The following is a 22420-nucleotide window of genomic DNA, read 5'->3' as shown; positions in this document are numbered from 1 at the left end:
TTATAACATAACATTTGAGGGCCTTGTTTTGCATGGCAATGTTGTAGAGTCTGTTTATAAGGGTCTAGTGGGAGACAGTGTTGAGGGCTGCTGAGAGGTCAAGGAGGATTCTGGCTACAGTCTCTCTGCAGGTGAGAAGGGTTCTTATGTTGCTGTGGAAGCTATCAGGGTAGTCTCGGTGCATTGGCTTGCACAGAATCCTGATTGGGAGGCGTCAAGTAAGCGGTTTTGTGCCAGGTATTCGGTGAGCTCTTGGTTGATGGCCTTCTCGAGTACTTTGGCAAGGTAGGAAAGCAGGGAGATCGGGCGGTATTTTTTGTGTCCGCTGGGGACAGTAAAGGGTGACCCCCAATGACATCAACTCCATAGATCTGACCTCTCTGTGTTTCTAACTGCCCGGGAAGGCTGCTGGTAGAAGGAGGTATTGAAGATGCTGGTTAGTTCTGGGCTGAATGTGTTGGCTCTGAGGTTGAAGAGGGGTGGGGACAGAAGCCAGTGAGTGCCCCAGAGTGGATAAATGACATAATGGCCGTTGAGGTCAGGGTGGTGAGCAAAGACCAGGTGGTGATAATTCAGCTGGTGTGCGCTGGTTGGTTGGAGCTGTTGAGGTTGTGAACAGTGGGTTGTGGATCAAAGTTGTTGTAGATGGTTGCAATCTTGCCGAGGAAGTAGTCCAAGAGGGTGTTGCAGAGTTCTTGGGAGTGGTGAATGGTGTTTTTTGTGGCTGTAGGGTTGGAGAATTATTTGACTATTTTGAAGAGTACTTCTGTGTGGTTGGCTGCTGTGTTGAAGCAGAGCAGGATGTAATGGATGTTCTATTGGCTTCTTTGATGCACATGCAGTAATTGCTGATGGCTGCTTTATGAGGGCCTCTGTCAACTGGATTATTTGAAGTGTGCCATAATTTCTGGAGCTGGTAGCAGTAGTGTTTGGTGGTTCTGAGCTGTGGGGTGTACCAGCTGGCTTGTTTCGAGGTTTTGTTGGATTTTGCTGGTTTCATCGGGTGACTCCGTTAGTACGTTTGGTGATCCAATCAGAGAAAATCTGGACAGCAAGGTCAAGGTCTGATGAGGTTTCGGGTTCGGTGGTGCTGAGGGCCTGTGTCCACTGTGTTTCAGTTGCCTTGCCCCAGTTGTGGTCTGAGGAGCTGTGGCACTTGTTGATGGTGTGCTGAGCGTTGGAGATGGTGAAGTGGATGATGGCATGGTCGGTCAAGGTGAGTTCTGCGGTGTGACTGAATTTGATTCTGTCCCCAGAGGTGAAGATAGAATTGAGAGTATGCCCAGCTTTGTGTGTGGGTTTGGTGACCAGTTGGATGAGGCCGATGTTGTTCAAATTCGCAAGTAGGGAGGTGGAGTTGGTGTCGTTGGGGTCATCATTGTGGAAATTGAGGTCACCGAGTAGGACATTGTGGTAGGAGTTGATGGCTGGGGGGGATGACATTGGTGATGGTGTCATGGAAGGCCAGTCAGGGTCCAGGTAGTCTGTATATGAGGGTGCCTCTGAGCATGGTCTTGGTGTCGGTCTGTGGCTGAAAGCTGAGGTGTTCGTGTGACATGGGGTCGTGACTGGTGACAACGCTTCAGGTGGTTTCTTTGAAGAGGATGGTGATGCTCCCACCGTGTTTGTCCATGCAGTCTTGGTGTATCATCTTGTAGCCTTCAGATGTTGCTGTGGCTATGTCAGGGTTCTAGGAGGGGTTGTGCAATGTTTTGGTGATTAAGGCAACGACCGGGGAGAGGGTAGAGATGGTGTCCCAGATTTCCATGGCCTATTTGCAGATTAATAGGGCGTTGAGCAGGATGCAATGGAGAGGTTCCGGGTTGTTTGTGGTTTTCTGGGCAGTGGCAATGCGGGCTCCAGTGTGGAGTGGGGGTCCTGTGTTGCAGAAGAAGCAGCAATTGCAGCAGATGATTGTTGTGGGGTCGGGCCCAGGGCTAGGAGCTCCTTGGTAGTGTAGCACTGAGTGGTGGGAGGGTCAGGGGTCCTGATGCTGGGTGCGGTCCAGGCACAGACAGGCGCAGGCGGGCTTGCCTTTGGTGCTCCATTGACGCATCATAGGCACACCTACTGCACAGAGCTACACAATAGCCTCCATAAATAGTCGTGGAAGGGGCTCGCCGGGAGGCCGGATGGCAGGAACGGAAGAAGCAGGAAAATTGGCGTCAGCAACTCAAAGACAAAATCTAATTGCTATGACAAAAGAGACAATAGAGAAATAACATGGTAAAAAGAGGGCAAAAACAGAGACAATAACCAAGGGGAAACACAATGTGAGAAAACAGGGCTGATTGCAGAGGCCCCATAACTTTTTGCCCCCATTTTCCTCTTTTTGCTGGTGTTTTCCTGACTTTGATGGTGCCCTGGCTACTGCTAACCAGTCCCAGGGCCTGTGCTCTGTGTAAAATGGATATGCAAATTAGGCTAATTATAATTGGCTAAGTTAACCTACCTATAAGTCCCTAGTATATGGTAGGGCATGTAGGTTTAGGGACCACAGCATAGGTGGTGCACACCTAGGTGCACTGCTGAGGTGCCCAGTGTCATTTTAAAAGCAAGCCTGCCTTGCTGGCTGCTTTTAAATTAAAGTTATATGCAAATTCGACTTTGGAATTAAAGGTACTTCCAAAGTCTTAAACTACCTTATTTTTACATATAAGTCACCCCTAAGGTGTGCCCTATGTGCCCCTAGGGCTGGGTGCCATGCAACTATAAGCAGGGACTTTATAAAAATAGATTTATAAGCCCTGGTGAGGTAAAAACAGCCAAATTCGTTTTTCCCTCATTGAAGTAAATGGCCTTCATAGGCTAGAATGGGCAGACTTTATTTTAAATTTTAAAGTCTCCTTAAATGTTGCATACCAAGAATTTGGTATCAAATTAATTGTTGTAATAAATCCTACAACTTCCAGTTGTTGGATTTAATATAACTAGTTGAGGTAAAAAGTTTAGACTTTACCTAAAAAGTTGCCAATTTCAGCTCTGCATTGTTTTTGCTGCTGTGCTCTGATTGGACAGCCTGCAGCAGCTTCTGCCAGGCTACCTTGATGAGGTGTGAAGTGGCCTGACTTCACACAAAGGAATGTGCTTGGGGGAGAGAATCTCCCCTCAGCAGATGGTGAGGCAGGAAGGGGGAGGGCTGCCAAACTGGTCTTCAAAGGCAGAGAAGGACATTTGCAGCACCCAGCAACACCCCCACATCCTGCAACCCCAGACAACTAGGTGCCCCCTTGATTAGATTAGGAGAGGGCAGGAGAGGGGTGTGTTTATGATTTTTAGCCACACCAGTGGGTGAGCTCAGCCAGATGTAACCTCCAAAAATCAGATTCATCCATGTTGGATTTTTGGAGACTGTTGCCTTCTGGGATGGATTTTTGCCACACTTCCCAGGAAGTGGTTATCACAGGGGGACGACCCTGTCCCTGATTGGAGAACCAGGGCCCCCCTGCTTTTCACCCAGGAGCAAGGATAAAACTGGCAGACCTGCATCCACGCCTCAGATCCCCTCCAGAATTCAACAAGAAAGGAACTAAGGAAGAAGAAGGACTGCCCTGCTGGACCCCTGGCCTGCACCTGGACCCTGCACTCAGAAGGACTGCACCAGCTGCACACTTGGGCTTCACCACAAGAAGGACTTTGCCTGGCTTCAACTGGTTCAAGGAGGGACTCCCTGTTTGCTACAGGTGAAAAATTGCTAACCAGAGTCCCCTGCACCAACTCCTGAAAGAAGCGACCAGCTGACCACTGCCCAGTGGCCAAAAAGGAGTCTGCGTCAGGTGCATTCTGGGAGTTGAAGTCCGCACCCCCAAGGACCATCACAGAACTTCTGGACCCTTGGGGTGAGCTGTGGACCCCAAAAGAACCTTGAAAGAACATCTGGGTGAAGCCCCAGAAGTTTGGAAAAGATTGGAGAATTTTTGAAAAAAAGCTCCATAAAGTGACCGACCCGACGCGGAAATTCTAGCCGGCTTGCCTCAACCGCGACCCGGCCTGACTTCGTGGTTCGTCCCGGTAAAGAAACACATCCAAAAAAGAGACTAAGTCCGAACGTAAAAAGTTGACCGGGACCTCCCAGCCATCGTATCCGAGAAGGGCTCCATGTACGTCGGATCAAGATCCAGGTTTACCCCGGTCGAAGGATTTTCATCTCGAAAAAACGACTAAGTCCGAAGGTAAAAATCACCACCGAGGAAACCGACTTCGCGTATCCGGACAAGGGCTCCAGGAGGTCGGATTCAACTGGCAGGTTCGTCCCGGTGAAGAAAAACTTCAAAATAAAGACTAAGTCAGAAGGTAACTTTTTAACCGAGGCCTCCCGCGACTTGTAGCGGAGCAGGGCTCCATCGCGGTCGGCCTGAAAGTTTTACTTTGCCCCGGTCCTGGTGCAACCAGATGACCCGATTGGCGCTTTTTGTTTCTAAGCGCTAGAAAATAATAATACTTTAAAAATTCATATCTCCGGTTCCCCTGAACCGATTTTAATCGTTTTTGTGTCATTTTAAAGATAAAAATATACGCTATTTTTATAAATTGGTTTTGGATTTTTAAACTGTTTCCGGTGTTTTATTTAATTACTGTTTTGTGATATTTGAATGCTTTACACTTTGTCTCCTAAGTTAAGCCTTGACGCTCGATGCCAAGCTACCAAGGGTAGAGCTGGGATTAATTTACTGAGACCTAACTGTACCTATGTGGAGGTTAGTGGCTTGTTGCTAGGTGTAGGTACCTACCTGCCCTACCAATAACCCATTTTCCAACACACAAGAACAGCGGCAGTGCCCAAAACATGGTAATTCCCTCAGTGGGACCATACCTGGGCTTGGGGAACTGTGCCGCAGTACCTTGTCAGGGAGCCAGGCAGGGAATGATAGGCAGCAGGGGAGCGGTGACCTTGACCACAGGGGTCAAAAACTGCCCTATGCATAGTTATTTGGGGATACAGGCAGGGTAACATAGCCCCCATTAAGTTGGATTTAGAAAGATTGTTTAGTATACAGTCTCCAGGAGAAATCTCCACTCGTGGATCAACCCAGGGGATCTTCTTGCAGATATGATCTTGGCGTACATGTTATAAGTCCAGACCATGTGCTCTTGAGCCAGTGACCTACTTTGTTTAATAAATAGGCATTGGATTCAGGATATGAATTTGCCAGCTTAGGAACATTTTCCAATACAATTATGGAAGGGGTACATTCCATGTTTATAAAGTTGGCATATATTGAATAGTAACTGTAGATGCCAGATCAGTTGATGTAGAGGTGGTTCTAAGTCAAATGGTGGATGGTAAAACAAAGCTACTATAGCTTTCACCTTCAGATATTTGTCAAAGGCTGAATGCAACTACAGTACTATAGAGAGAGAGGCACTGGTTTCTATTTAGGGCACTAATTATTTTTCAACATATTTGGGTGAAAAAGAGTTCACTTTAGCTACACATTAGTATATTTTAGTTTGTTTGCTAGGACAAAGAAGCCTTTGCAAAGCAAGTCTGAGACTATTCAGGTTCCTATCCAAAATGTGCGAATGTATTTCTACTGTAGACACATTCCCGGTGGAAAGAATTTAGAGCAGGTTTCTTGTCAAAATGTCCATTAGAAACAGTTTCACATGATAATGTAATTGAAGGAATGGAATGTGTAGTAGGATTAATTCACAGGGCTTTGATGACAGAGGAGATTATCTCTCAAGAAGAATGGAAATGTTGTCCTGATAAGTATACATGTCAACTATTATTGAAGGTGTTCGTTGTTTAAGGTTGGCCCAGGAAGAATTATATGAAGAGTAATGTTAAACCCTATTCCAAAGAAGAAGAAGGATTGGTCCTGAAAGTTAATTTACTGATTCCTTCAGCTGAGTTAAGAATATGATATAACGTTTTCACATATTGGGCATGTTGGTTTGACAGGAACAAATAAAAGGCCCTATTATTGGTGTCCTAGGATAGATAGGAAAGTGGAGGTGTTTCTGCTGGGTGTACGGAATGAATAGAGGCTGATAAATCTTTACACACCTATAATGCCCTGTTGTCTCCAGTTGACTACCAAAAATTGCCTGGCAGTGGTTGGGAATGAATTTGATTAGTCCTGTGTATACCTTGGAAGAAAACATTAGGTATACTCTAGTAATACTTGATTATCATTCCAAGTGGGTAGAATGGACGTTTATGAGCAAACACGACACTAGTATTGTCTTTTGCTTCTTCAAAAATGTATTTGAGAGGGAGGGTCTCCTGAAATATTTGGGACTGAACATGCAGTAAATTGAAATTTCACTCCTTTGAGACCTGTTTATTTTGTTTTGATGGCAAGCATCTTTCTGTTGCTTTGTATAATCCTCAAGGGAACGGAATGGTGGAGAAGGTGACTTGTATGTTGAAAGAAACCATTTCATTAAGGTTGTCATCAGGTTTGAGTGTCTCAGAACTGGTCTCTTGACAGGTTGTAGAGTTATCTCAACACTCCTCATTCCATCACAGATGTATCTCCTTTTGTGCTACTGAGGAGTAGGCGCTCTTCTGATATATTCGGAAGAAATTGGATTCTAGAGAAGGCAAGTGTGAGTGGCATGTACCAAAGAGTAAAGGATACGCAAGGCAGAAGCAAGCAGAGATATGATTACCTGAAAGACTAAGACATACATTTTCACACTGGGGATGTGGTAAACATTAGTAGACTCAGGAGATGTTTCTCAAAGTTTTACCCCAGCGCACAGATTGTCCAGACCTCTAGACATGCCATTTTGGTGGAAAATAGTAAATGCTACAGTAAGAGTGCTGCTGCATGGGGGGAAACTGGGAGTGAGGAAAAAGAGTGTGAGTTCATTCACCTCTAGGAAGTGGTTGGGTTTCTTTTGTTCCATATAGGGTTTGGCTTACTGGTCTCTGGATGGGGCAGTGTAAGGAGATTTGGCATCACATTTTGAGGCAATCAGCAGGTCTGTCTACACACCTTCTCTTATCTTCCATGAAGATTCTAGTAGGGTAATTCACAGTTAGTTGACCCACCTGCTGTCACAATTGAAAGGGATGATAGGCATACCACTGCTCCCAGGTATTTGAGGGATTATGAACTGTCTTGAGTATCCTGTTGTTATTTCTGCATTTTTATTATCTCAGTTCAAGATTTTCTTTCAACTATTATGTATACCTTCATTTTAAGTGTCCATTCTAAGGGTTTTTTTTAAGTGTAAGGATGGGAGGTGTGTTATGGGTCATAGCGTGGTAGATTTCCCTTTATGAATGGAATGTTATATGTGCATCTCTTGATGAGTGTTCCAAGCTTGATTTTGTTTTCCTTCTGAAACATGAAATATTTTGCTATAGAATTTTTAACTTTTATAAATGTTTTTTATCTTTGTATAAACGTATTTATCAAACCATTTTTTTCTTTAAAATAAATGGGAAACGTAAACTGTCCATGAAAGTTTTGGTTTTCTATTTGTATGGTCTTTTTATATGTTTGTTTTATGTGGACCTCCAGGGAAGTTCTGTACCATAAATGAAAAATAAACTTGAAACTTGTTTTCCTTGTGAGACTTGGAGCAGTTGCCAAAAGGTCACTTTAGGATCTTCTTTTATTCAACTATTATTAAAGCTGAAAACTTCTTCTACTTGTATGGATTAGTTGTCTTGACAAGCTAAAACATACAATCAATGCTATTGTCTCTCATAAAAGTGGTGTATCTATATATACTTTGTCAGATGCATGGGGTAGCAAAGGTCCATATCTGATAGCACCTATTTTTTAAACGTCAAGAAGGCATCAGCAGGAAAATAATGTAAAAATTGAGTTTTAATATCCGCAGTGTCCAGTCCGTGCCCTTCTCCTTACCTCCCAACGGAAAATAGGGGTCTGTTAATGGTGGGAAAAGTGCATTAATATCCGTAGGTAAATAAAGACAGTGCAATGCCTACTCCAACATCCTACCTTTTCAATGGTATATCCCAGCAGTGAGACCTCCTCTACCACCTGTCTAAAAATGCCGATTCCCTGAATGTTGCAGTAGCGCTGGATCTCGTGAATTACAGCATTGGTATATGGAAGCCTCTTCCTGTCTTCATATTGCATGACCTGAGACTCATCAAGGACAGCATCCAACTCCTTCTGTATTTTTTCTGGGGAGAAATATTTCCACAGCATAATTAATTTGACTTGGTTTTCAAGAAAAGCTGCAACATAGCCCTTTATGATATTCAATGACAAATGAAACTCAGTTACAATAAACAAATAACATTTCACATATAACTCTCAGTTATAGTGCAAAAAGCTAGCTAGTTGTTCAGCATACATCCTTCCATGGTACACAATAAATGGCAATTAGAGACTCACTTTGAATACACATGTTTTGGGGGTTTAGAAATCCAAAATCCAATGCAGTGCAGTAGAATGTAATCCTATGCAAGGACATACCAGCGTTCCTTCCAAACCACATTCACACTTTCAATTTGAATGGGTACCCTGGCACCAATGGCCAGTCTGAATGCCATATGACTTTAAACTGCCTTCAAGAGGCAAAAATGTTCAGACTCCAATAGTACAAGTAATTTCCAGTAAATTTAGTTGTAGTAGTCAAGTCTGAACTCCTCCTCAAATGAAATACAAGATAAAAATATTCTTGTACAAGAACATTATGTGCGCCTGTTGAATGAAGTGTAGAATGGATAACTAATTAACAATGCAGCTGAAATGAGTGATGTGGCCAGCAAGATGGCCGATTAGACTGGACTGTGAAAAGCTCTGGTGGCCCATTACTAATCCTGCCATAATTCTGCCACCTGTCTGCAACTGACTCACTCTCTTTTGCTGCTCAAACTTGCCACACTTTGGGGACAGCTAACAATCACAGCTCATGGGCGGAGACAAGAATATTGTGGTGACTGCAGCCTGTGGTGTACAGAGAGAGGCGGGGGATAAAATGGTGTTGGCCACTTGCCTGCTTGATCACAGGTGAAACTGCACCAGAAGGGGAGGCCTTGACCTCACCGGTGACTCTGGAGGCCTGAGTCTGCAGTGGGCTCACTCCAGCAGTGACACTGCCTGGAGAAGAAAGGCGCAGACATACTTACCCAGCAGTTGGGGTACAGCAGCGCTCATCTAACAGAGGGCGGTGAGGATGGAGAGACCGCTGCGCGGATCAAGTAGGTGTTGGCTGAGGTCCTGAGCTGATGGAGAGAGGTGCGGGAGAGGCCCCTGCCTGGGTTTTCAGACACTCGCCGTTGCGGCCTTTCCTGCCTCCTTGGCTTCCTTTTCCTGGGCAGACCTACCGGATTGGCACACACAGCCTCAGAGAACACAGGTTCCACGGCCTGCTGCAGCTGGGGACTGGCACAAAAAGATGACCGACCAGACGGCTGGTTACTGATGTGACACATGAAATGGGACTGTCTTTGAGGGCCACCAGAGAGACAAGGACCATGGGAAGCTACCCTTGAGGCTACAGATGTGACCGAGAGAGTGAGTGGAACACCCTGCAGGCCATAGTCCCATCCCACCGCCTGCAGTAGATTCTAACATGGGGTCCGCAAGCAAGGGACTGCTGCGGCTGGGATCTCTGCCACCCAGACATTCAGATGCTATTTCTGCTCAGGTGAGAGGGACTTACAGGAGAGACCCCTGGGAATTAACAGAAGTGCTCAGGTCTCCCTGTAGTGGGCTTACCTAGCTAGAAAGGAGAACTGCACATCCAATAGCCACAAATCACACATCCAGTGGTCTGAGAGCCCACCCCACTGCCTAAACACCACCTGAACACCTGGCTTTGCCTTGGGCCCATCTCACTGCCTCCAGTAACATCTGAGCACTGTGACAGTGAACCAGGAACTGCTGTGGATGGGACCCGGCACACAACCTCCAACACCCAGCCATCCTGATGCTGTCGACACACAGGTGGGAGGGACCGATAGCAGAGACCCCTGGGGGAGAAAACAGAAGTACCACAGACTCTCGGTGTGGCTGGCCTGGTGGGAAGGTGGGAACGCTCATTAATCTGCCAAACATCATGTACCTAACGGCCTTAGAACCCGCCTCACTGCTTACACACCACCCAAACACTTGGCCTCACCTGGCAGGAAATGAAGGGAGTGACTACATCAAGCCAGCACTCACTCCGCCCTGGGTAGACCCCCCCTTGGCATCTACATCCTGTCACTGATTATCACCAAATACAGGGTACCCCCAGAACCCAGGGGAATCTGGCTGAGAATTGGCCCGGGACTGGACTGCTCAGAGAAGTGATATCCTACTTGACTCAAGGCTGGGTCCACAGGGTACACAGATTTCTCGATAATATCTTGATGGACTTCCTGTGCTAGTGTTTCCTAGAAAGAGCCTAATGCAGCCTTGGAAAAGTGGACACTCAATTTATGGCCAAAGACAAGGTCTACAAGCACTCCAGACACGGCAAGATGGACTGTTTTGCTAGAGTCGTGTGCCCCCAGAGGGAAACCCAGTCGCCTCACCGTCACTGTCAGACATTGCAACCTGTCAGAAATTCACTCTTTCCACAAAGCGCTAGAGGGGAAGATAGGAGAGGTGCGATCTGAGGTGTCCCTACTAAGACAGGATCTTCAGAAAGTAACAAAAAGAGTGACAACAGCGTAGACAAGGATTTCAGAAGTGGAAGACACTATACAGGAACTGCACAAGGAACTCATAGAACCCTGTGCTTTAACCCAAGATGTATTGTGGAGGTAGGACAATACAGAAAAACAGGCATGGAGAAATAACATGTTTTGTAGGATTCTGGAAGGAGTGGAAGGGACTAAACTGACTGGCTTTTTGGATAAATGGCTGAGGGCTTAGTTCCCACAGGAAACCTTATCCCCCTGCTTTATCACAGAGCAAGCCCACTGAGCTTTAAATGCCAAACCTCTGCTCAGGCCGCCCGAGACCAGTAATAGCCTGCTTCCTCAACTTGTTAGACTAAGACATGATCTTGAGAGAAGTGTGACGTCTGGGCGAGATCAGCATTGAAAACACTAAGACCAAAGTGTTCCTGGACTACTTGCGAGACGTCCAGAGGCAACATCGTACATTCGATGCCGTTAAGGCAAAACTGAGGGCCATCCAACTACAATGTATGTTACTGTACCCGGCAAAATTCAAAGTTCCGTTTGTCCACTCGCCCAGATGAGGCATGGACCTGGATAGAGGAACGGCCACCTTGACGACCTACCTCGGGGGGAACCCCTGACCAACCTACTCTGCTTGTGGGAGAGGCATGGCTTAAGGTTCACCAGACTGGCAGACAGTGAAGGAAATCATAACAACAGTTAAGGTGCAAGGGAACCCCACTGACTGACCACCAGCAGTCACGCAGACATGGCATCTCCTGAGGTATTGAAGAGGAACCACCCCCATTCAGGAGAAAGGCTGAAGTAAATATATGAGGCTAGGTCAGACGTCCCTGAGCTGCCTGACAGATGATTCCCCTCACGGGCTTCGAGCATGACCATCCACTGATAGCAGGGATTGCCTGCCTGGTACAAGATCATTTGGACGTTGCTTCCCAGGGTGAGCAGCGGCAACAAACTCAAGGCGGGACTGGCACCTGATAACGGGCACTGAATCACCATGGGAGCAGAACACAACTGGTCACAGCTAACTTTTTATCCCCCTTTAGCTAGTTAACTTTCTTATTTTTAGTTGGTTTTACAGATTGGTAGTGTTTTTTCCTTCTTTTTGGGATTTCTGAGTTTAAAATAATGGATGGGCTGCAGACATCTCTCCCTCTCTGTAGGCATGAACTGGATCTTCAATGTGGTTCTGTATTGGGGAGGATTTGGCGGGTGGGGTGGAGGAACAACTGTTATGATGGGAAATTATGTTATTTGGTTGCATTACCTGACAATTGCTGTGTTTCTTACTTTATAGTTACATATCATATAGCGGTGGGAGTGAGGGAAGAGACTCAGTGGTACACTGTGACATCAGACAGCCAGAGAGAGGGCTCCCCCCTAACGATACTGACATGGAATGTCAACAGTTTGGGAAACAAGATAAAAAGGGGCCTGTGACAAAATATATTAGGTGACTTCAACCTGAAGTGGTTCTCCTCCAAGAGACACACCTATGGGGAACTCATTGCCATTTTTTGGGGTGAGAGGCATATCATGTACTGGCACATGCAGGGTTCACTAGAGGGGTCCGGGTAGTAATGATACTAGTGAGGAACCCTCCCACACTTCCAGGTGATGAAAACATGGGTTGACCCCAGTGGAAGATACTTTTGCATGCAAGGCCACGTGGATGGATTGAGATAACCACGGTGAGCATATATCCCCCACCCCGACTCCAGGTTCCCATCCTGGCCAAAATCACAGATATCCTTTTCAAATCCACCTCCATAATTTAGGTGGGAATCCTAATGGCTTCATGACTGTGGGCTTAGGTGCCTCCAGAGCACAAACTACCCCCCCTTCAACATAGTTTGGACAATTTGCAGAAGTAATGGGCTTGACAGACGTATGGTGCAAGGTACACCTGACAGAACAGAAGTACTTCTACTTTTCAGGGGTACACAAAGTTTACTTACACCTTGACTATATTTAGTGCCTATGGGAGACATGCGAAAGGCAGAGTATCTGGCCAGGTGCCTATCAGACCATTCACCATTGTTAGTTAAACTGGGAAGGATCACAGAGAGATGAGACACAGATTGGAGACTGAATGCCTGGGACTTAAAGGAGAGCGATGTAAACCGCGGGCTCCGTGCAGGTACAGAGTTTTACTTTACTGAAAATCAGGGGTCAGTGTTATCCAGGGAGACACTGTGGGAAACTTATAAAACTGTCATGTGAGACAGGGTGCAAAATCTAATAGCACAGAAAAAGAGAATGGAAACACACAAACTTGAAGAAAAATAAACACAGATACTGCAAATTGAAGCTTCCCTGGGTGCAACATCTGACCCCTTCTCCTCCGACAGATCGCTTCCTTCTAAGCAGAATATAGAGATTTAACATAAGAAAGAATCAGAAAACACATGTTGGCAACACAACATCCGTTATATGAGTCTGGTGACAAGGCCGGTAGGGTGCTGGCCTGGCTTAGCAGGAGAGAAGCGAAAGCCAGATGGGTATAGAAGATTAGGGCCAACACAGGAGAAACTTATTACACAGATGGCCAAATAGTGACAGAATTTTCTTGATACTACGAGCAGTTCTACAAGGCTCCTCCCCTACATGGCACAGACTAATTTGCACATTATCTCATGGCAATACCTTGCCCCCAAATGAACGTGACGGCACAAGATTCCCTTGAACAGGATCTGACACTGACTGGCTGTAATAACCAAATGAAGCACCGGGAAGACACCAGGGCTCCCCACTGAGTCCTTCAAGGAATAAGCCAACCTGCTTGGGCCCCACCTGTGTGGGACTGTTCCTAGAAGTGATAGAATCCCCCACTGATCTCTGCGAAGCAGTCAAAGTAATGATACCAAAAGAGGGGAGCCATGAGACAGATGTGATTCCTATCACCCAGTTTCTTTGTGAAATTTTGAAACTAAAATACTTGCCACGGTCCAGGCCACATATCCTGCAGGTTATATCTTCATTGATCCATCATGATCATTTTGGATTTATGGCAGGCTGGCCAACACAACTTAATTTTCAGCGCGCGTCCAATTGGCTTGCCCTGGTGTGATGCCATTGATTATGTTTGACCAATGACTTTGTGTTTCACCACTCCGCATATTAGTTGCTCAATGTTCACCAGTAGCACATTACATGTTTTGTTCAGTTTAGCCGCCTATTGGCTTTGACATTGCATTAGCCATTACATTCTGTATTCTGCCTATTGGCTTTGACATGCTGTATTCAGTTTAGCTGCCTATTGGCTTAGACATGATATTATACATTGCATTTTGTATTCAGCTCAGCTGCCTATTGGCTTTGATATGATATTATATATTACATTTTGTATTCAGCTCAGCTGCCTATTGGCTTTGACATGATATTAGACATTACATTTTGTATTCAGCTCAGCTGCCTATTGGCTTTGACATGATATTAGACATTGCATTTTGTATTCAGTTCAGCTGCCTATTGGCTTTGACATGACATTAGACATTGCATTTGATATTTAGGTTAGATGCCTATTGCCTTTAACATGGAGTTAGACATTGCAGTTGAGAATCCAAGCTGTATTTTTCCAAGCTGTGTTTTTGCACAAGATGAACCAAGATGTTTTCTTCTCACACCAGACTACACCTGATAAGAGAGGGTACATTTGGTGTTTTCCTTTCTGCTCAGACTTGGGAAGAGGAGGAGTCTAGGAGATCTGGCCAGTCTCCAAAGGCTTGCGTAGTTTTCCCAGGTCTGAGAGGAGGGGGCACGCTTTTGTAGGGATGGCTCGGGCTTCAGAGAATTAGATTCTTTTCTGCCTGACTTCGGACTGGAACTTGGTGCCAGTTGCCAGTCTCCCGTGTGGGTAGATAATCTCTTTCTCGCAGTTGACCGGAGTCATCAACTTGCAGACCCCAGAAAGATGAAGCTGTAAATAGTTTCTCACACGGTGAAGTATTTATTTTGCTTTGCATTCAATATCTTATAAATATAACCTGCTGTGTACATTGTAACTGAGAAGTACTGTGATATATTTTGTTTTAATGCTGTGACTACTTTTGTGCTCGAAATCTAATAATTCGTCCCTCAAGAACTTGTGGGTGGGGAGGAATTAACAACAATAAAGGTCTTCTTTGAACTCAGAAGTGCATTCTTGATATGTTCTGTAAGCTCTGATACGAGATAAGAAGGAAAGCAGAACACCTGGTCAAGACTCGCCCCATATCTTCCTGTTCCCAGACGTTGAAAAAGTGTTTGACGGAGTCCATTGGCCTTTGCTGGACCAGACGCTATGTAGGGTCAGGTGTGGTCCCCAATTTAGACAGTGAATTGCACTCTTATAACCCAACCCTGTTTCGTTCGTTTATCAGTGTTAACTTGCAGACTTCTGCTGAATTTCCAATAGGTAGAGGTACCAGACAAGCATGTCCTCTATCACCCATTCTCTCTGCCCTGAAGCTGGAGCCATTGGCTTGTGCAGTGAGACAGAACCCCAACATACACGGATTCTGGGTCTCTGAAACTGATTGGGAGGAGGAAAAGATCGCTTTATGCAGACGATATCCTCCTATATATCACAGACCCAGAGAATACTATCCTGTTATGCTTCCTGACCCTGCAGGAATATGGGGCCCACTCAGCATACAGAATTAACTAAAACAAGTCCATATTATACTCCTGAGAATTGGGCTACCCTCTGCCGACTCCACAGGAGCTCAAGATGGTCAAGGAGGTGTTCAAATACCTAGGGATATTCATAACGGTGCAGACTGATCTGTACGCTAGAAACAATGTGGGCAAAGTTATAACAAACGTCCAATTCGATGTGGTGAGATGGAGAGGCCACCCACTCACATTAATGGGACCTTCCCAAGCTACTCTCTGCACTTCAGAACACATACTACCGGTCCCTTAAACGGTATTTAATAAAAATCAATGGAGAACCGATGACGCTTTTGTGGGATGGAGGCCCCCATGAATAGCGACTCAAATGCTACAAAGAGTGGAGGCTAGGCCCTCCCGGGTGTTGAAGGCTACTATTGGGCAACACACCTGGTAAAATGTAATGATTGGATTTTTGCCCTACAGGATTGCTCAACCTTTCATCTTGAGTGGACACTACTGGGGCGGAAATCTCACTTACACTACATGTATGGAGGTCCAGGTTCCCCTTGCCTCCCCCTGCCATGCAAGTGGCACTTCTGGCCTGGGACAAGGTAACATGGGCAAGGAAAATTACTAGATTGGCATCTCTATGGGAAGGTATATGGTTGAAGGAACTGGCTAAATTGCGGGGCTTTTAAAGGTGGGACACAATAGGCATCTCCACTGTAGAGGACATCCTTGCCAATGGAGATATTATTCCCTCTTCAGTAGCGCTGCGGGAATGTTGTCTTCACCAGTCTCAGTTCCTCAGATATGCATATCTACACCGTGCGTGGCAATCGGAGGGGCTGAAAGATATTGAAATCCCAGAATATGCCCCACTGGAGGGGAGGATATTGATGGAAGAATTGGGAAAAGGCACCATTTCATGCACATACAAAACACTGAGTAAAAAAAATTTCAGACATGCTGGGTAGGCTTAGAGACAGGTGGGGGCACGACAGAGGGGAGCCTGACAATGCTACATCCTTGAGAAGTAGCCATCAAGTCACACCTATGCTTGATTCAGTTCAAAATTCTCCACCAGGCATATTATGATTGTCATAGACTACACCACATAGGAAAGGCCCCTACATCACTATGGGGGTGATTCCAACTCCAGGTGGAAACCGCCATTTGGCCGCCACGCGGCTGAAATTCCGCGGCCCCCATTCTGACATTCCCGCTGGGCCGGCGGGCGCTAACCAAGTTAGCGCCCGCCGGCCCAGCATGAATGAGGCCGCAACACAGGAGCCGGCTCCAAATGGAGCCGGCGGTGTTGCGGCGGTGCGACGGGTGCAGTTGGACCCATCGCGCTTTTCACTGTCTGCCATGCAGACAGTGAAAAGCAGGCTGGGGCCCTGTTAGGGGGCCCCAGCACTGCCCATGCCAGTGGCATGGGCAGTGCAGGGGCCCCCAGGGGCCCCAGGACACCCGTTACCACCAGCCTCTTCCTGGCGGTGAAAACCGCCAGAAACAGGCTGGCGGTACGGGGGTCAGAATCCCAAGGATTCTCCCAGCCGGAGCAAAAACGACGGATGACCGCCGGCCCCTGCAATCCGACCGCGGCTTTACCGCTGTGGTCGGAATGGGGATTGAAGCACCGCCAGCCTGTTGGAGGTGCTTCCGTCATTCGTTGCCCTGGCAGTCCAAGACCGCCAGGGTCAGAATGACCCCCTATGTCTGTGTTGCTCAAAAGTGACAAGCTCCCTTATATACACACTCTCGGAATGCCCCAACATATAAGCCTTTTGGAAGCCTATAGTTGAGGGACTTACAGCCATAGTAGAGCTACTCATCCCACATAAGCCCAGATTCACGTTGCTGGGAATCCCAAATGATGTTGACACCCCTGATCAAAACTTATATTTGGTGCACCGGACTTGGTGGTGGCAAAGAAGGACATTGCCAAATACCGGGGCACAAGAAGTGCCCAATATACACGAATAGTGCAAGGGCATGGACCTTTATATGGCAGCGGAAAAGGTGGTATACTGCAGTAGAGGCTGTCCACACAGGTTTAACAGAATCAGAGGTTGGTGGAAGACATATTATGAGCTAGGCACAACAATGGACACCCAAGACACTAAATTGACCTCTCTCCAATTCACAATAATTCAGATAAAATTGAATGCTTTTATGTTCCCAAAATGGTACCCCCCACTATTTATGTATTGATTGTGTAACACAATGTATTGCTCACCACTCACAATGTATATTATCCTGAACACTGAACTTAAAGATATTGGCGCTCCTCGTGTGTGACTGTAAGGTGTTTCTTTTGTTGGTTTTAAAATAAAAAATAAACATATTAAAAAAAAAAGAATGCAGTTGAAATAACACTTTCTATCTACATCTATGATTTCCTTTGTGCTTGTGTTATGTTTTATGTTATCTTATGTTATGTTATATTACGTTATGTTATATTATGTAGCACGTGCTATCCTTTGTCTTTGTGTTATGTGTCATGTTATGTTACGTAGAGCATGCTATCACTCGGAAGGGTATCCTGAAGCTGAGCAAGTGTGAGTCCAGCCACACCTAGAGCTTAGTGGGACCACTCCAAAAGCCAGGCCTTCAACTTCTTATGGAATCGAAGAAGTGAGGAGGAAGCTCTTATGTGTAGCACAAAGTCATTCCACTCTTTAGGAGCAATGGAGGAGAAGGATCTACCTCTGCATTTAGTTTTCAGTGCGTGTGGGATTTGTGCAATTAGAAGTCCAGATGAGCAGATGTGACTGGTAGGTTGGTGAAAGCAGATGGTATTGTTGAGGCATGTTATGTAGTGCCCTGAAGGCGTGGATGAGGAGATTGAATTACTCTTGTTTGTGAATTGGTAGGTGTGGTGTGAAGTGTGAGATAATTATAAATGTCAGTCGGTGCTTAACTTTCAAATTTACTTTGCTTTGAAACTTAAACCAGAGAGGTAACTGACTTCCCATCGTCCATCTACAGAGGAAGTGACATCACTGGTTTCTGCCAAAATCTTTTTAAAAGAAGAAGCCAGGCAAATGGCTTCATCCCCCACATTCCACCTGCATCAGAAGTAACATCACTCTAGTGTCCATCATTCATATAAACAGGAAGCGTTATAACCGGTATCCCACCAAAACCATCCTTAAAAGGCAAATTTGACAAAGAGCACCTCATTTTCCTTCATCGATCTGCACAGTAAGTGGCATCACTGGCAACTTTGCCTCACGCAGATCCCCAAACTGGCAATTCCCACATTCCCACCCAGACTAAGACAACCCAAGCACTCACACAGGATTTGCACCAGTGTTTAATTTAAGCTGGTGGTTTCAGGCAGGACTCATTGGCATTATTTTCAATCATGTGACTTTAACCTAGAACAAAAGAGAGAAAGGTAAATGACGAGGAAGTGAAAGACAGACAAAAAGTGACAAAGGGATGAAAAAGAATCAGGAAGAGTGAGGGGAAAGGGGCAGGGGAAATGTGTTGGTGGTTGAAAGAGGTGAAATTCAAAGTATTCAACTTTGGATTTTGGCAATGCCAACATTCAGTAACAGTGCTGTAGGCTTTTGAGAAACATTCAGGGTCTGGCACTTATACAAATTAAGCACCAATTCGCACAACACATACTCAGTCCCCTACACATACAACTTACTGCCACTTACCCTCAAACCACGGAACACATCTTCAAACTCAACCTCATTAATGCTCATTCTGCAGTACTACACGCATCAGGCATCACAGACCTCATCATCCACCATACACTTGATGCCCTCTCCATCACAGACAAATGTTTCACCCACATATCCTGTCACGTAATATATGTCCTTCTCCCCACAGGCTAATGCATCCATCATGTGGACCGCGCACATAAGAAGAGAGGAGCCCCCACTGCCATACATAAGTGTTCCTGGTCCTGCGCCCTAGGCAGGTAGGTAACACAACTCCATGCTGATATGCCATTTTCCACTCTCTGCAACTCAGTTTACCACCTTCCATCTCATATAAAGGTCTCCGGGCAGAACAAGGACTTTGTTTGATGGATTCTCAGATCTCCTCATCCCCTAATTCATCTGACATTCCCACACCACCTACAGGCTGACTTCAACATGCCTGAAAAGAGAAGCTTAGAAAAACAAGAGACACCCTCCTCAACCTCATCAATATTCTTAACTTAGTACAGCATCTCACACAATCAGTGTACTTCAAAGGCCTCGTCCTGAACCTTACAAAGCGCCCATACCCTTAGACCAGACAGACTTTGCCATCCCCATCTCCTTGGTCAGATTTGTACCCACAAATGCAATCAATTGTAAACCACTGGTACCCCTGAACTGGGCAGACCATTTTTGTTTTCTTGCTCAGCGTCGTACACACAAAACAAGGTCAACAAAAAATTGAAGACCCAACCTCGAGATCCGTCAGACTCACATACAGTAACATCCAGCAAAACTTTGTGAACATTCAAGCCCCAATTGAAAGAAGGAAGTGTGAAACACCTGTACTCTAAAGATCTTAGTGACAATAAACTATTCATCCATAGACAAGAAAATATATGGATGAAAACAAAACTCCTGATGACCTCATGATACTAAGTGTCACTGTGCACATCAGACAGACAGTTCATTGCAGCAGCCATGGCAAAGTATTACACCAATACCATTAATGAAGCCACCAACAAAAGCACAATGTTTTTCAAGACAGTTCAGCACTGCATCAACCCCCTGCCAGACTCACCTATTTCTCACTCCACAGAAAGGTGGAAAACCATCAACCTCTTTTTCAGTGAGAAAATGCAGGAGATCCAACAGCACATCAACAACATCAGGCCTGATTCTTATCTTTTGCCCAATCTTTCCTGTAGAGTTTTGCAATCTTTATCCTTCAAGGCTCTATCTGCAGATCTCACCAAAATGCTCAACCCCCTCAAAGCCACTTCCTATAAAGACGATGTCTTACTCTTGTCTTTCATCAAAGCACTCACTGGGAACACCCTCTCTCACCCCCTGCTTCCCTGACTCAATGTATCTTTCCGGATACACATCTCTACTTGAAAGTCTTCTCTGCTCAGCCGAAACAAGAAAGAGTTCCTGCTATATGCAAAGAACATACCAAATAACAGTACAAACCTGACTCTGTGACTTAGATCTTGACAACTCCAAACGTTAATTTTCACTGAATGCCAAGTCCCTGGTATTCACCCTCAACACCACCCTTATCCTCAAGGAACATACTGCCAAAAACAAAGGTGGGCTGGTATTAGTTTTCACAATTTCTTCCACAAAGTGACTTCAGAACTTCTGTCAAGCCCTTATACTCTAGCACAGGGGTCTCCAACCTTTCCTATACTAAGAGCTACTTATGTTCAATAAAAGTCATCCTAAGCTACTTATTAGTTTTGTAACAAGTCATCAGGTCGGACAAGATTACATTTGTGGCCTCCTTATGCACGAGTACTAGCAGTGACCACTTCGGTTCATCGGACATGGTTGCCAGAAGTTACCTAAAAAAGGCTTTGTCAATGTGGAATGCCTCTATGAAGGTAATATAAAACAGCAATAATTGCAATTCCCCTAGCGTCAAGGTAATAATATTAGTAGTAAGTCCCTGAAACTCTGAATGATTTATTACTCAAACACCAGCTTTAAATGTATTTTTGGCTATTCATTCATTTTTCGTCAAACATCAGCATCTGAGTTCTGAAAATGCACACATTTTCGTTTAAATACACACTTTTCAATTTTGGCGAACATGTATTAATTAATTCAACCAAGGAAAAGCTTCTAATTTAGGAAACTGGATGCACATAAGAGAGCTACATTTAGTCAGTTAAAGAGTTACCAGTTGCTCACGAGCTACTCGATGGAGAAGCCAGCTCTAGCAAATGGATGGTGATAATGCTGTGTTATGTAACCTTTTAGAATCCACACTAGCACTCCATAATGGCATTCTACAGGCCACAGGGCGGCATGTATCATTCAGGGCCTGAAGAAATATTAGCACATACTGATTGAACTCCATTGTTTCCCCTTGATAGCCAGCACCATCTTGAAAGCCAGCTGCATCAGTTACAAAGTGATCACAACCAGCACACCCCCTTGTCTTACAGAAGAGTTCACCATGTTTGATGGTTCTTGCACACTCACAGCAAGGACACCATCAAATAAAGAATTAGCACAGGAGTAAGCTTTGAGTTGTGGAGGAGCACACACCAACCCCTAGAGAACTACTAAGTGCAGAATTGAGAGAAAGGAGGTAGAAAGGGACAATATTCAACAGCAAACAGAAGCCACAGAGTAGACAAATTAGAGTCTGTGTGGAGTCTGTTGTTTTAAGATAGGGCATACCAGTTAGTGGAGCAGTCAAAGGATGCTTTAAGAGAGGCGATGTAATCTAGGGAATAATTGCTCCCCCTGAAATCAAGGAGCTTTAATGACACAAGAATTCGAGGACAGAGAGTCAATTGACAGCAGGATCGGTAGACACAGAAACACTACTCTCAGTATACACTCAACTGTAGTCTCAGGACAGCCAGGTCAACAGAATATCCACAGCCTGCACCAGAAATTCATGATCAGCCTCAACTGAGCTATACATCCTATAAGAAGTTCATAATAGGACTCATACCCCAAAAAACAGCCCATGAGAAAGCCTGTATTGCATCATGTTAGTATGTCTTTTGTGGTGAGAGGCATCTGCCTCTCTGTGGCCTATTGGAGTCAAGATAGAACCTTCAAGGCCATATATGAAATATGGCACACACATGGTGGCGATAGGGGGTGCTAAGGGGCACAAGAAAAATAGCTCTGCATTGGATGCAACGCCACTTTTCTTAAATCAGGCCCTTAGAGCCACTTGGACAAAATAAGGCTATTGTGCTAGCCATAACAACTGGGAAAGCCTAGGATACATGCCCAACATTGGAGGACAGACTTTAATGTCTAAATATTTCATGTAACTTTCATAAGATTCATCATCTAAATATGATAACTGCATGGCAGGGCTGAAATCAATACAAAGGCACCCAGTGGTATTCTTGTGAAATTACTCCTCTATCTTCTAGAAATTGTTATGCACCGTAATGACCTGCTTATAAGTCTTAGGTCAAAAAAGTGTTGTGATTATGGCATGATTGACATTCACTGATGTCGAGTAAAATCATTGCTGTAAAATTGTTAAAATCTGCATCCCATTTAAAGATAATGCAGGATGGTAGTAGCTGACATTTATCAGTACAGT

At 45.2% G+C, this 22420-nt stretch overlaps 1 protein-coding gene across 1 annotated transcript in view; it reads right to left on the bottom strand.

The window, feature by feature from the left end:
* Positions 1 to 22420, bottom strand: part of LOC138265294 (cytochrome P450 2J4-like) — a 241757-nt gene that overhangs the window by 47282 nt on the left and 172055 nt on the right. Inside the window, exon 7 of the mRNA XM_069212900.1 lies at positions 7926 to 8113. Coding sequence (XP_069069001.1) covers positions 7926 to 8113 — 188 coding nt within the window. The remainder of the gene's footprint in view (positions 1 to 7925; positions 8114 to 22420) is intronic.

The sequence above is a fragment of the Pleurodeles waltl genome, chromosome 11 (genome assembly GCF_031143425.1).
Source record: "Pleurodeles waltl isolate 20211129_DDA chromosome 11, aPleWal1.hap1.20221129, whole genome shotgun sequence".
In the NCBI taxonomy this organism is placed as follows: domain Eukaryota; kingdom Metazoa; phylum Chordata; class Amphibia; order Caudata; family Salamandridae; genus Pleurodeles; species Pleurodeles waltl.
Note: the sequence above shows the minus strand (reverse complement) of the source record. Positions and strands in the feature narration are given on the sequence as shown.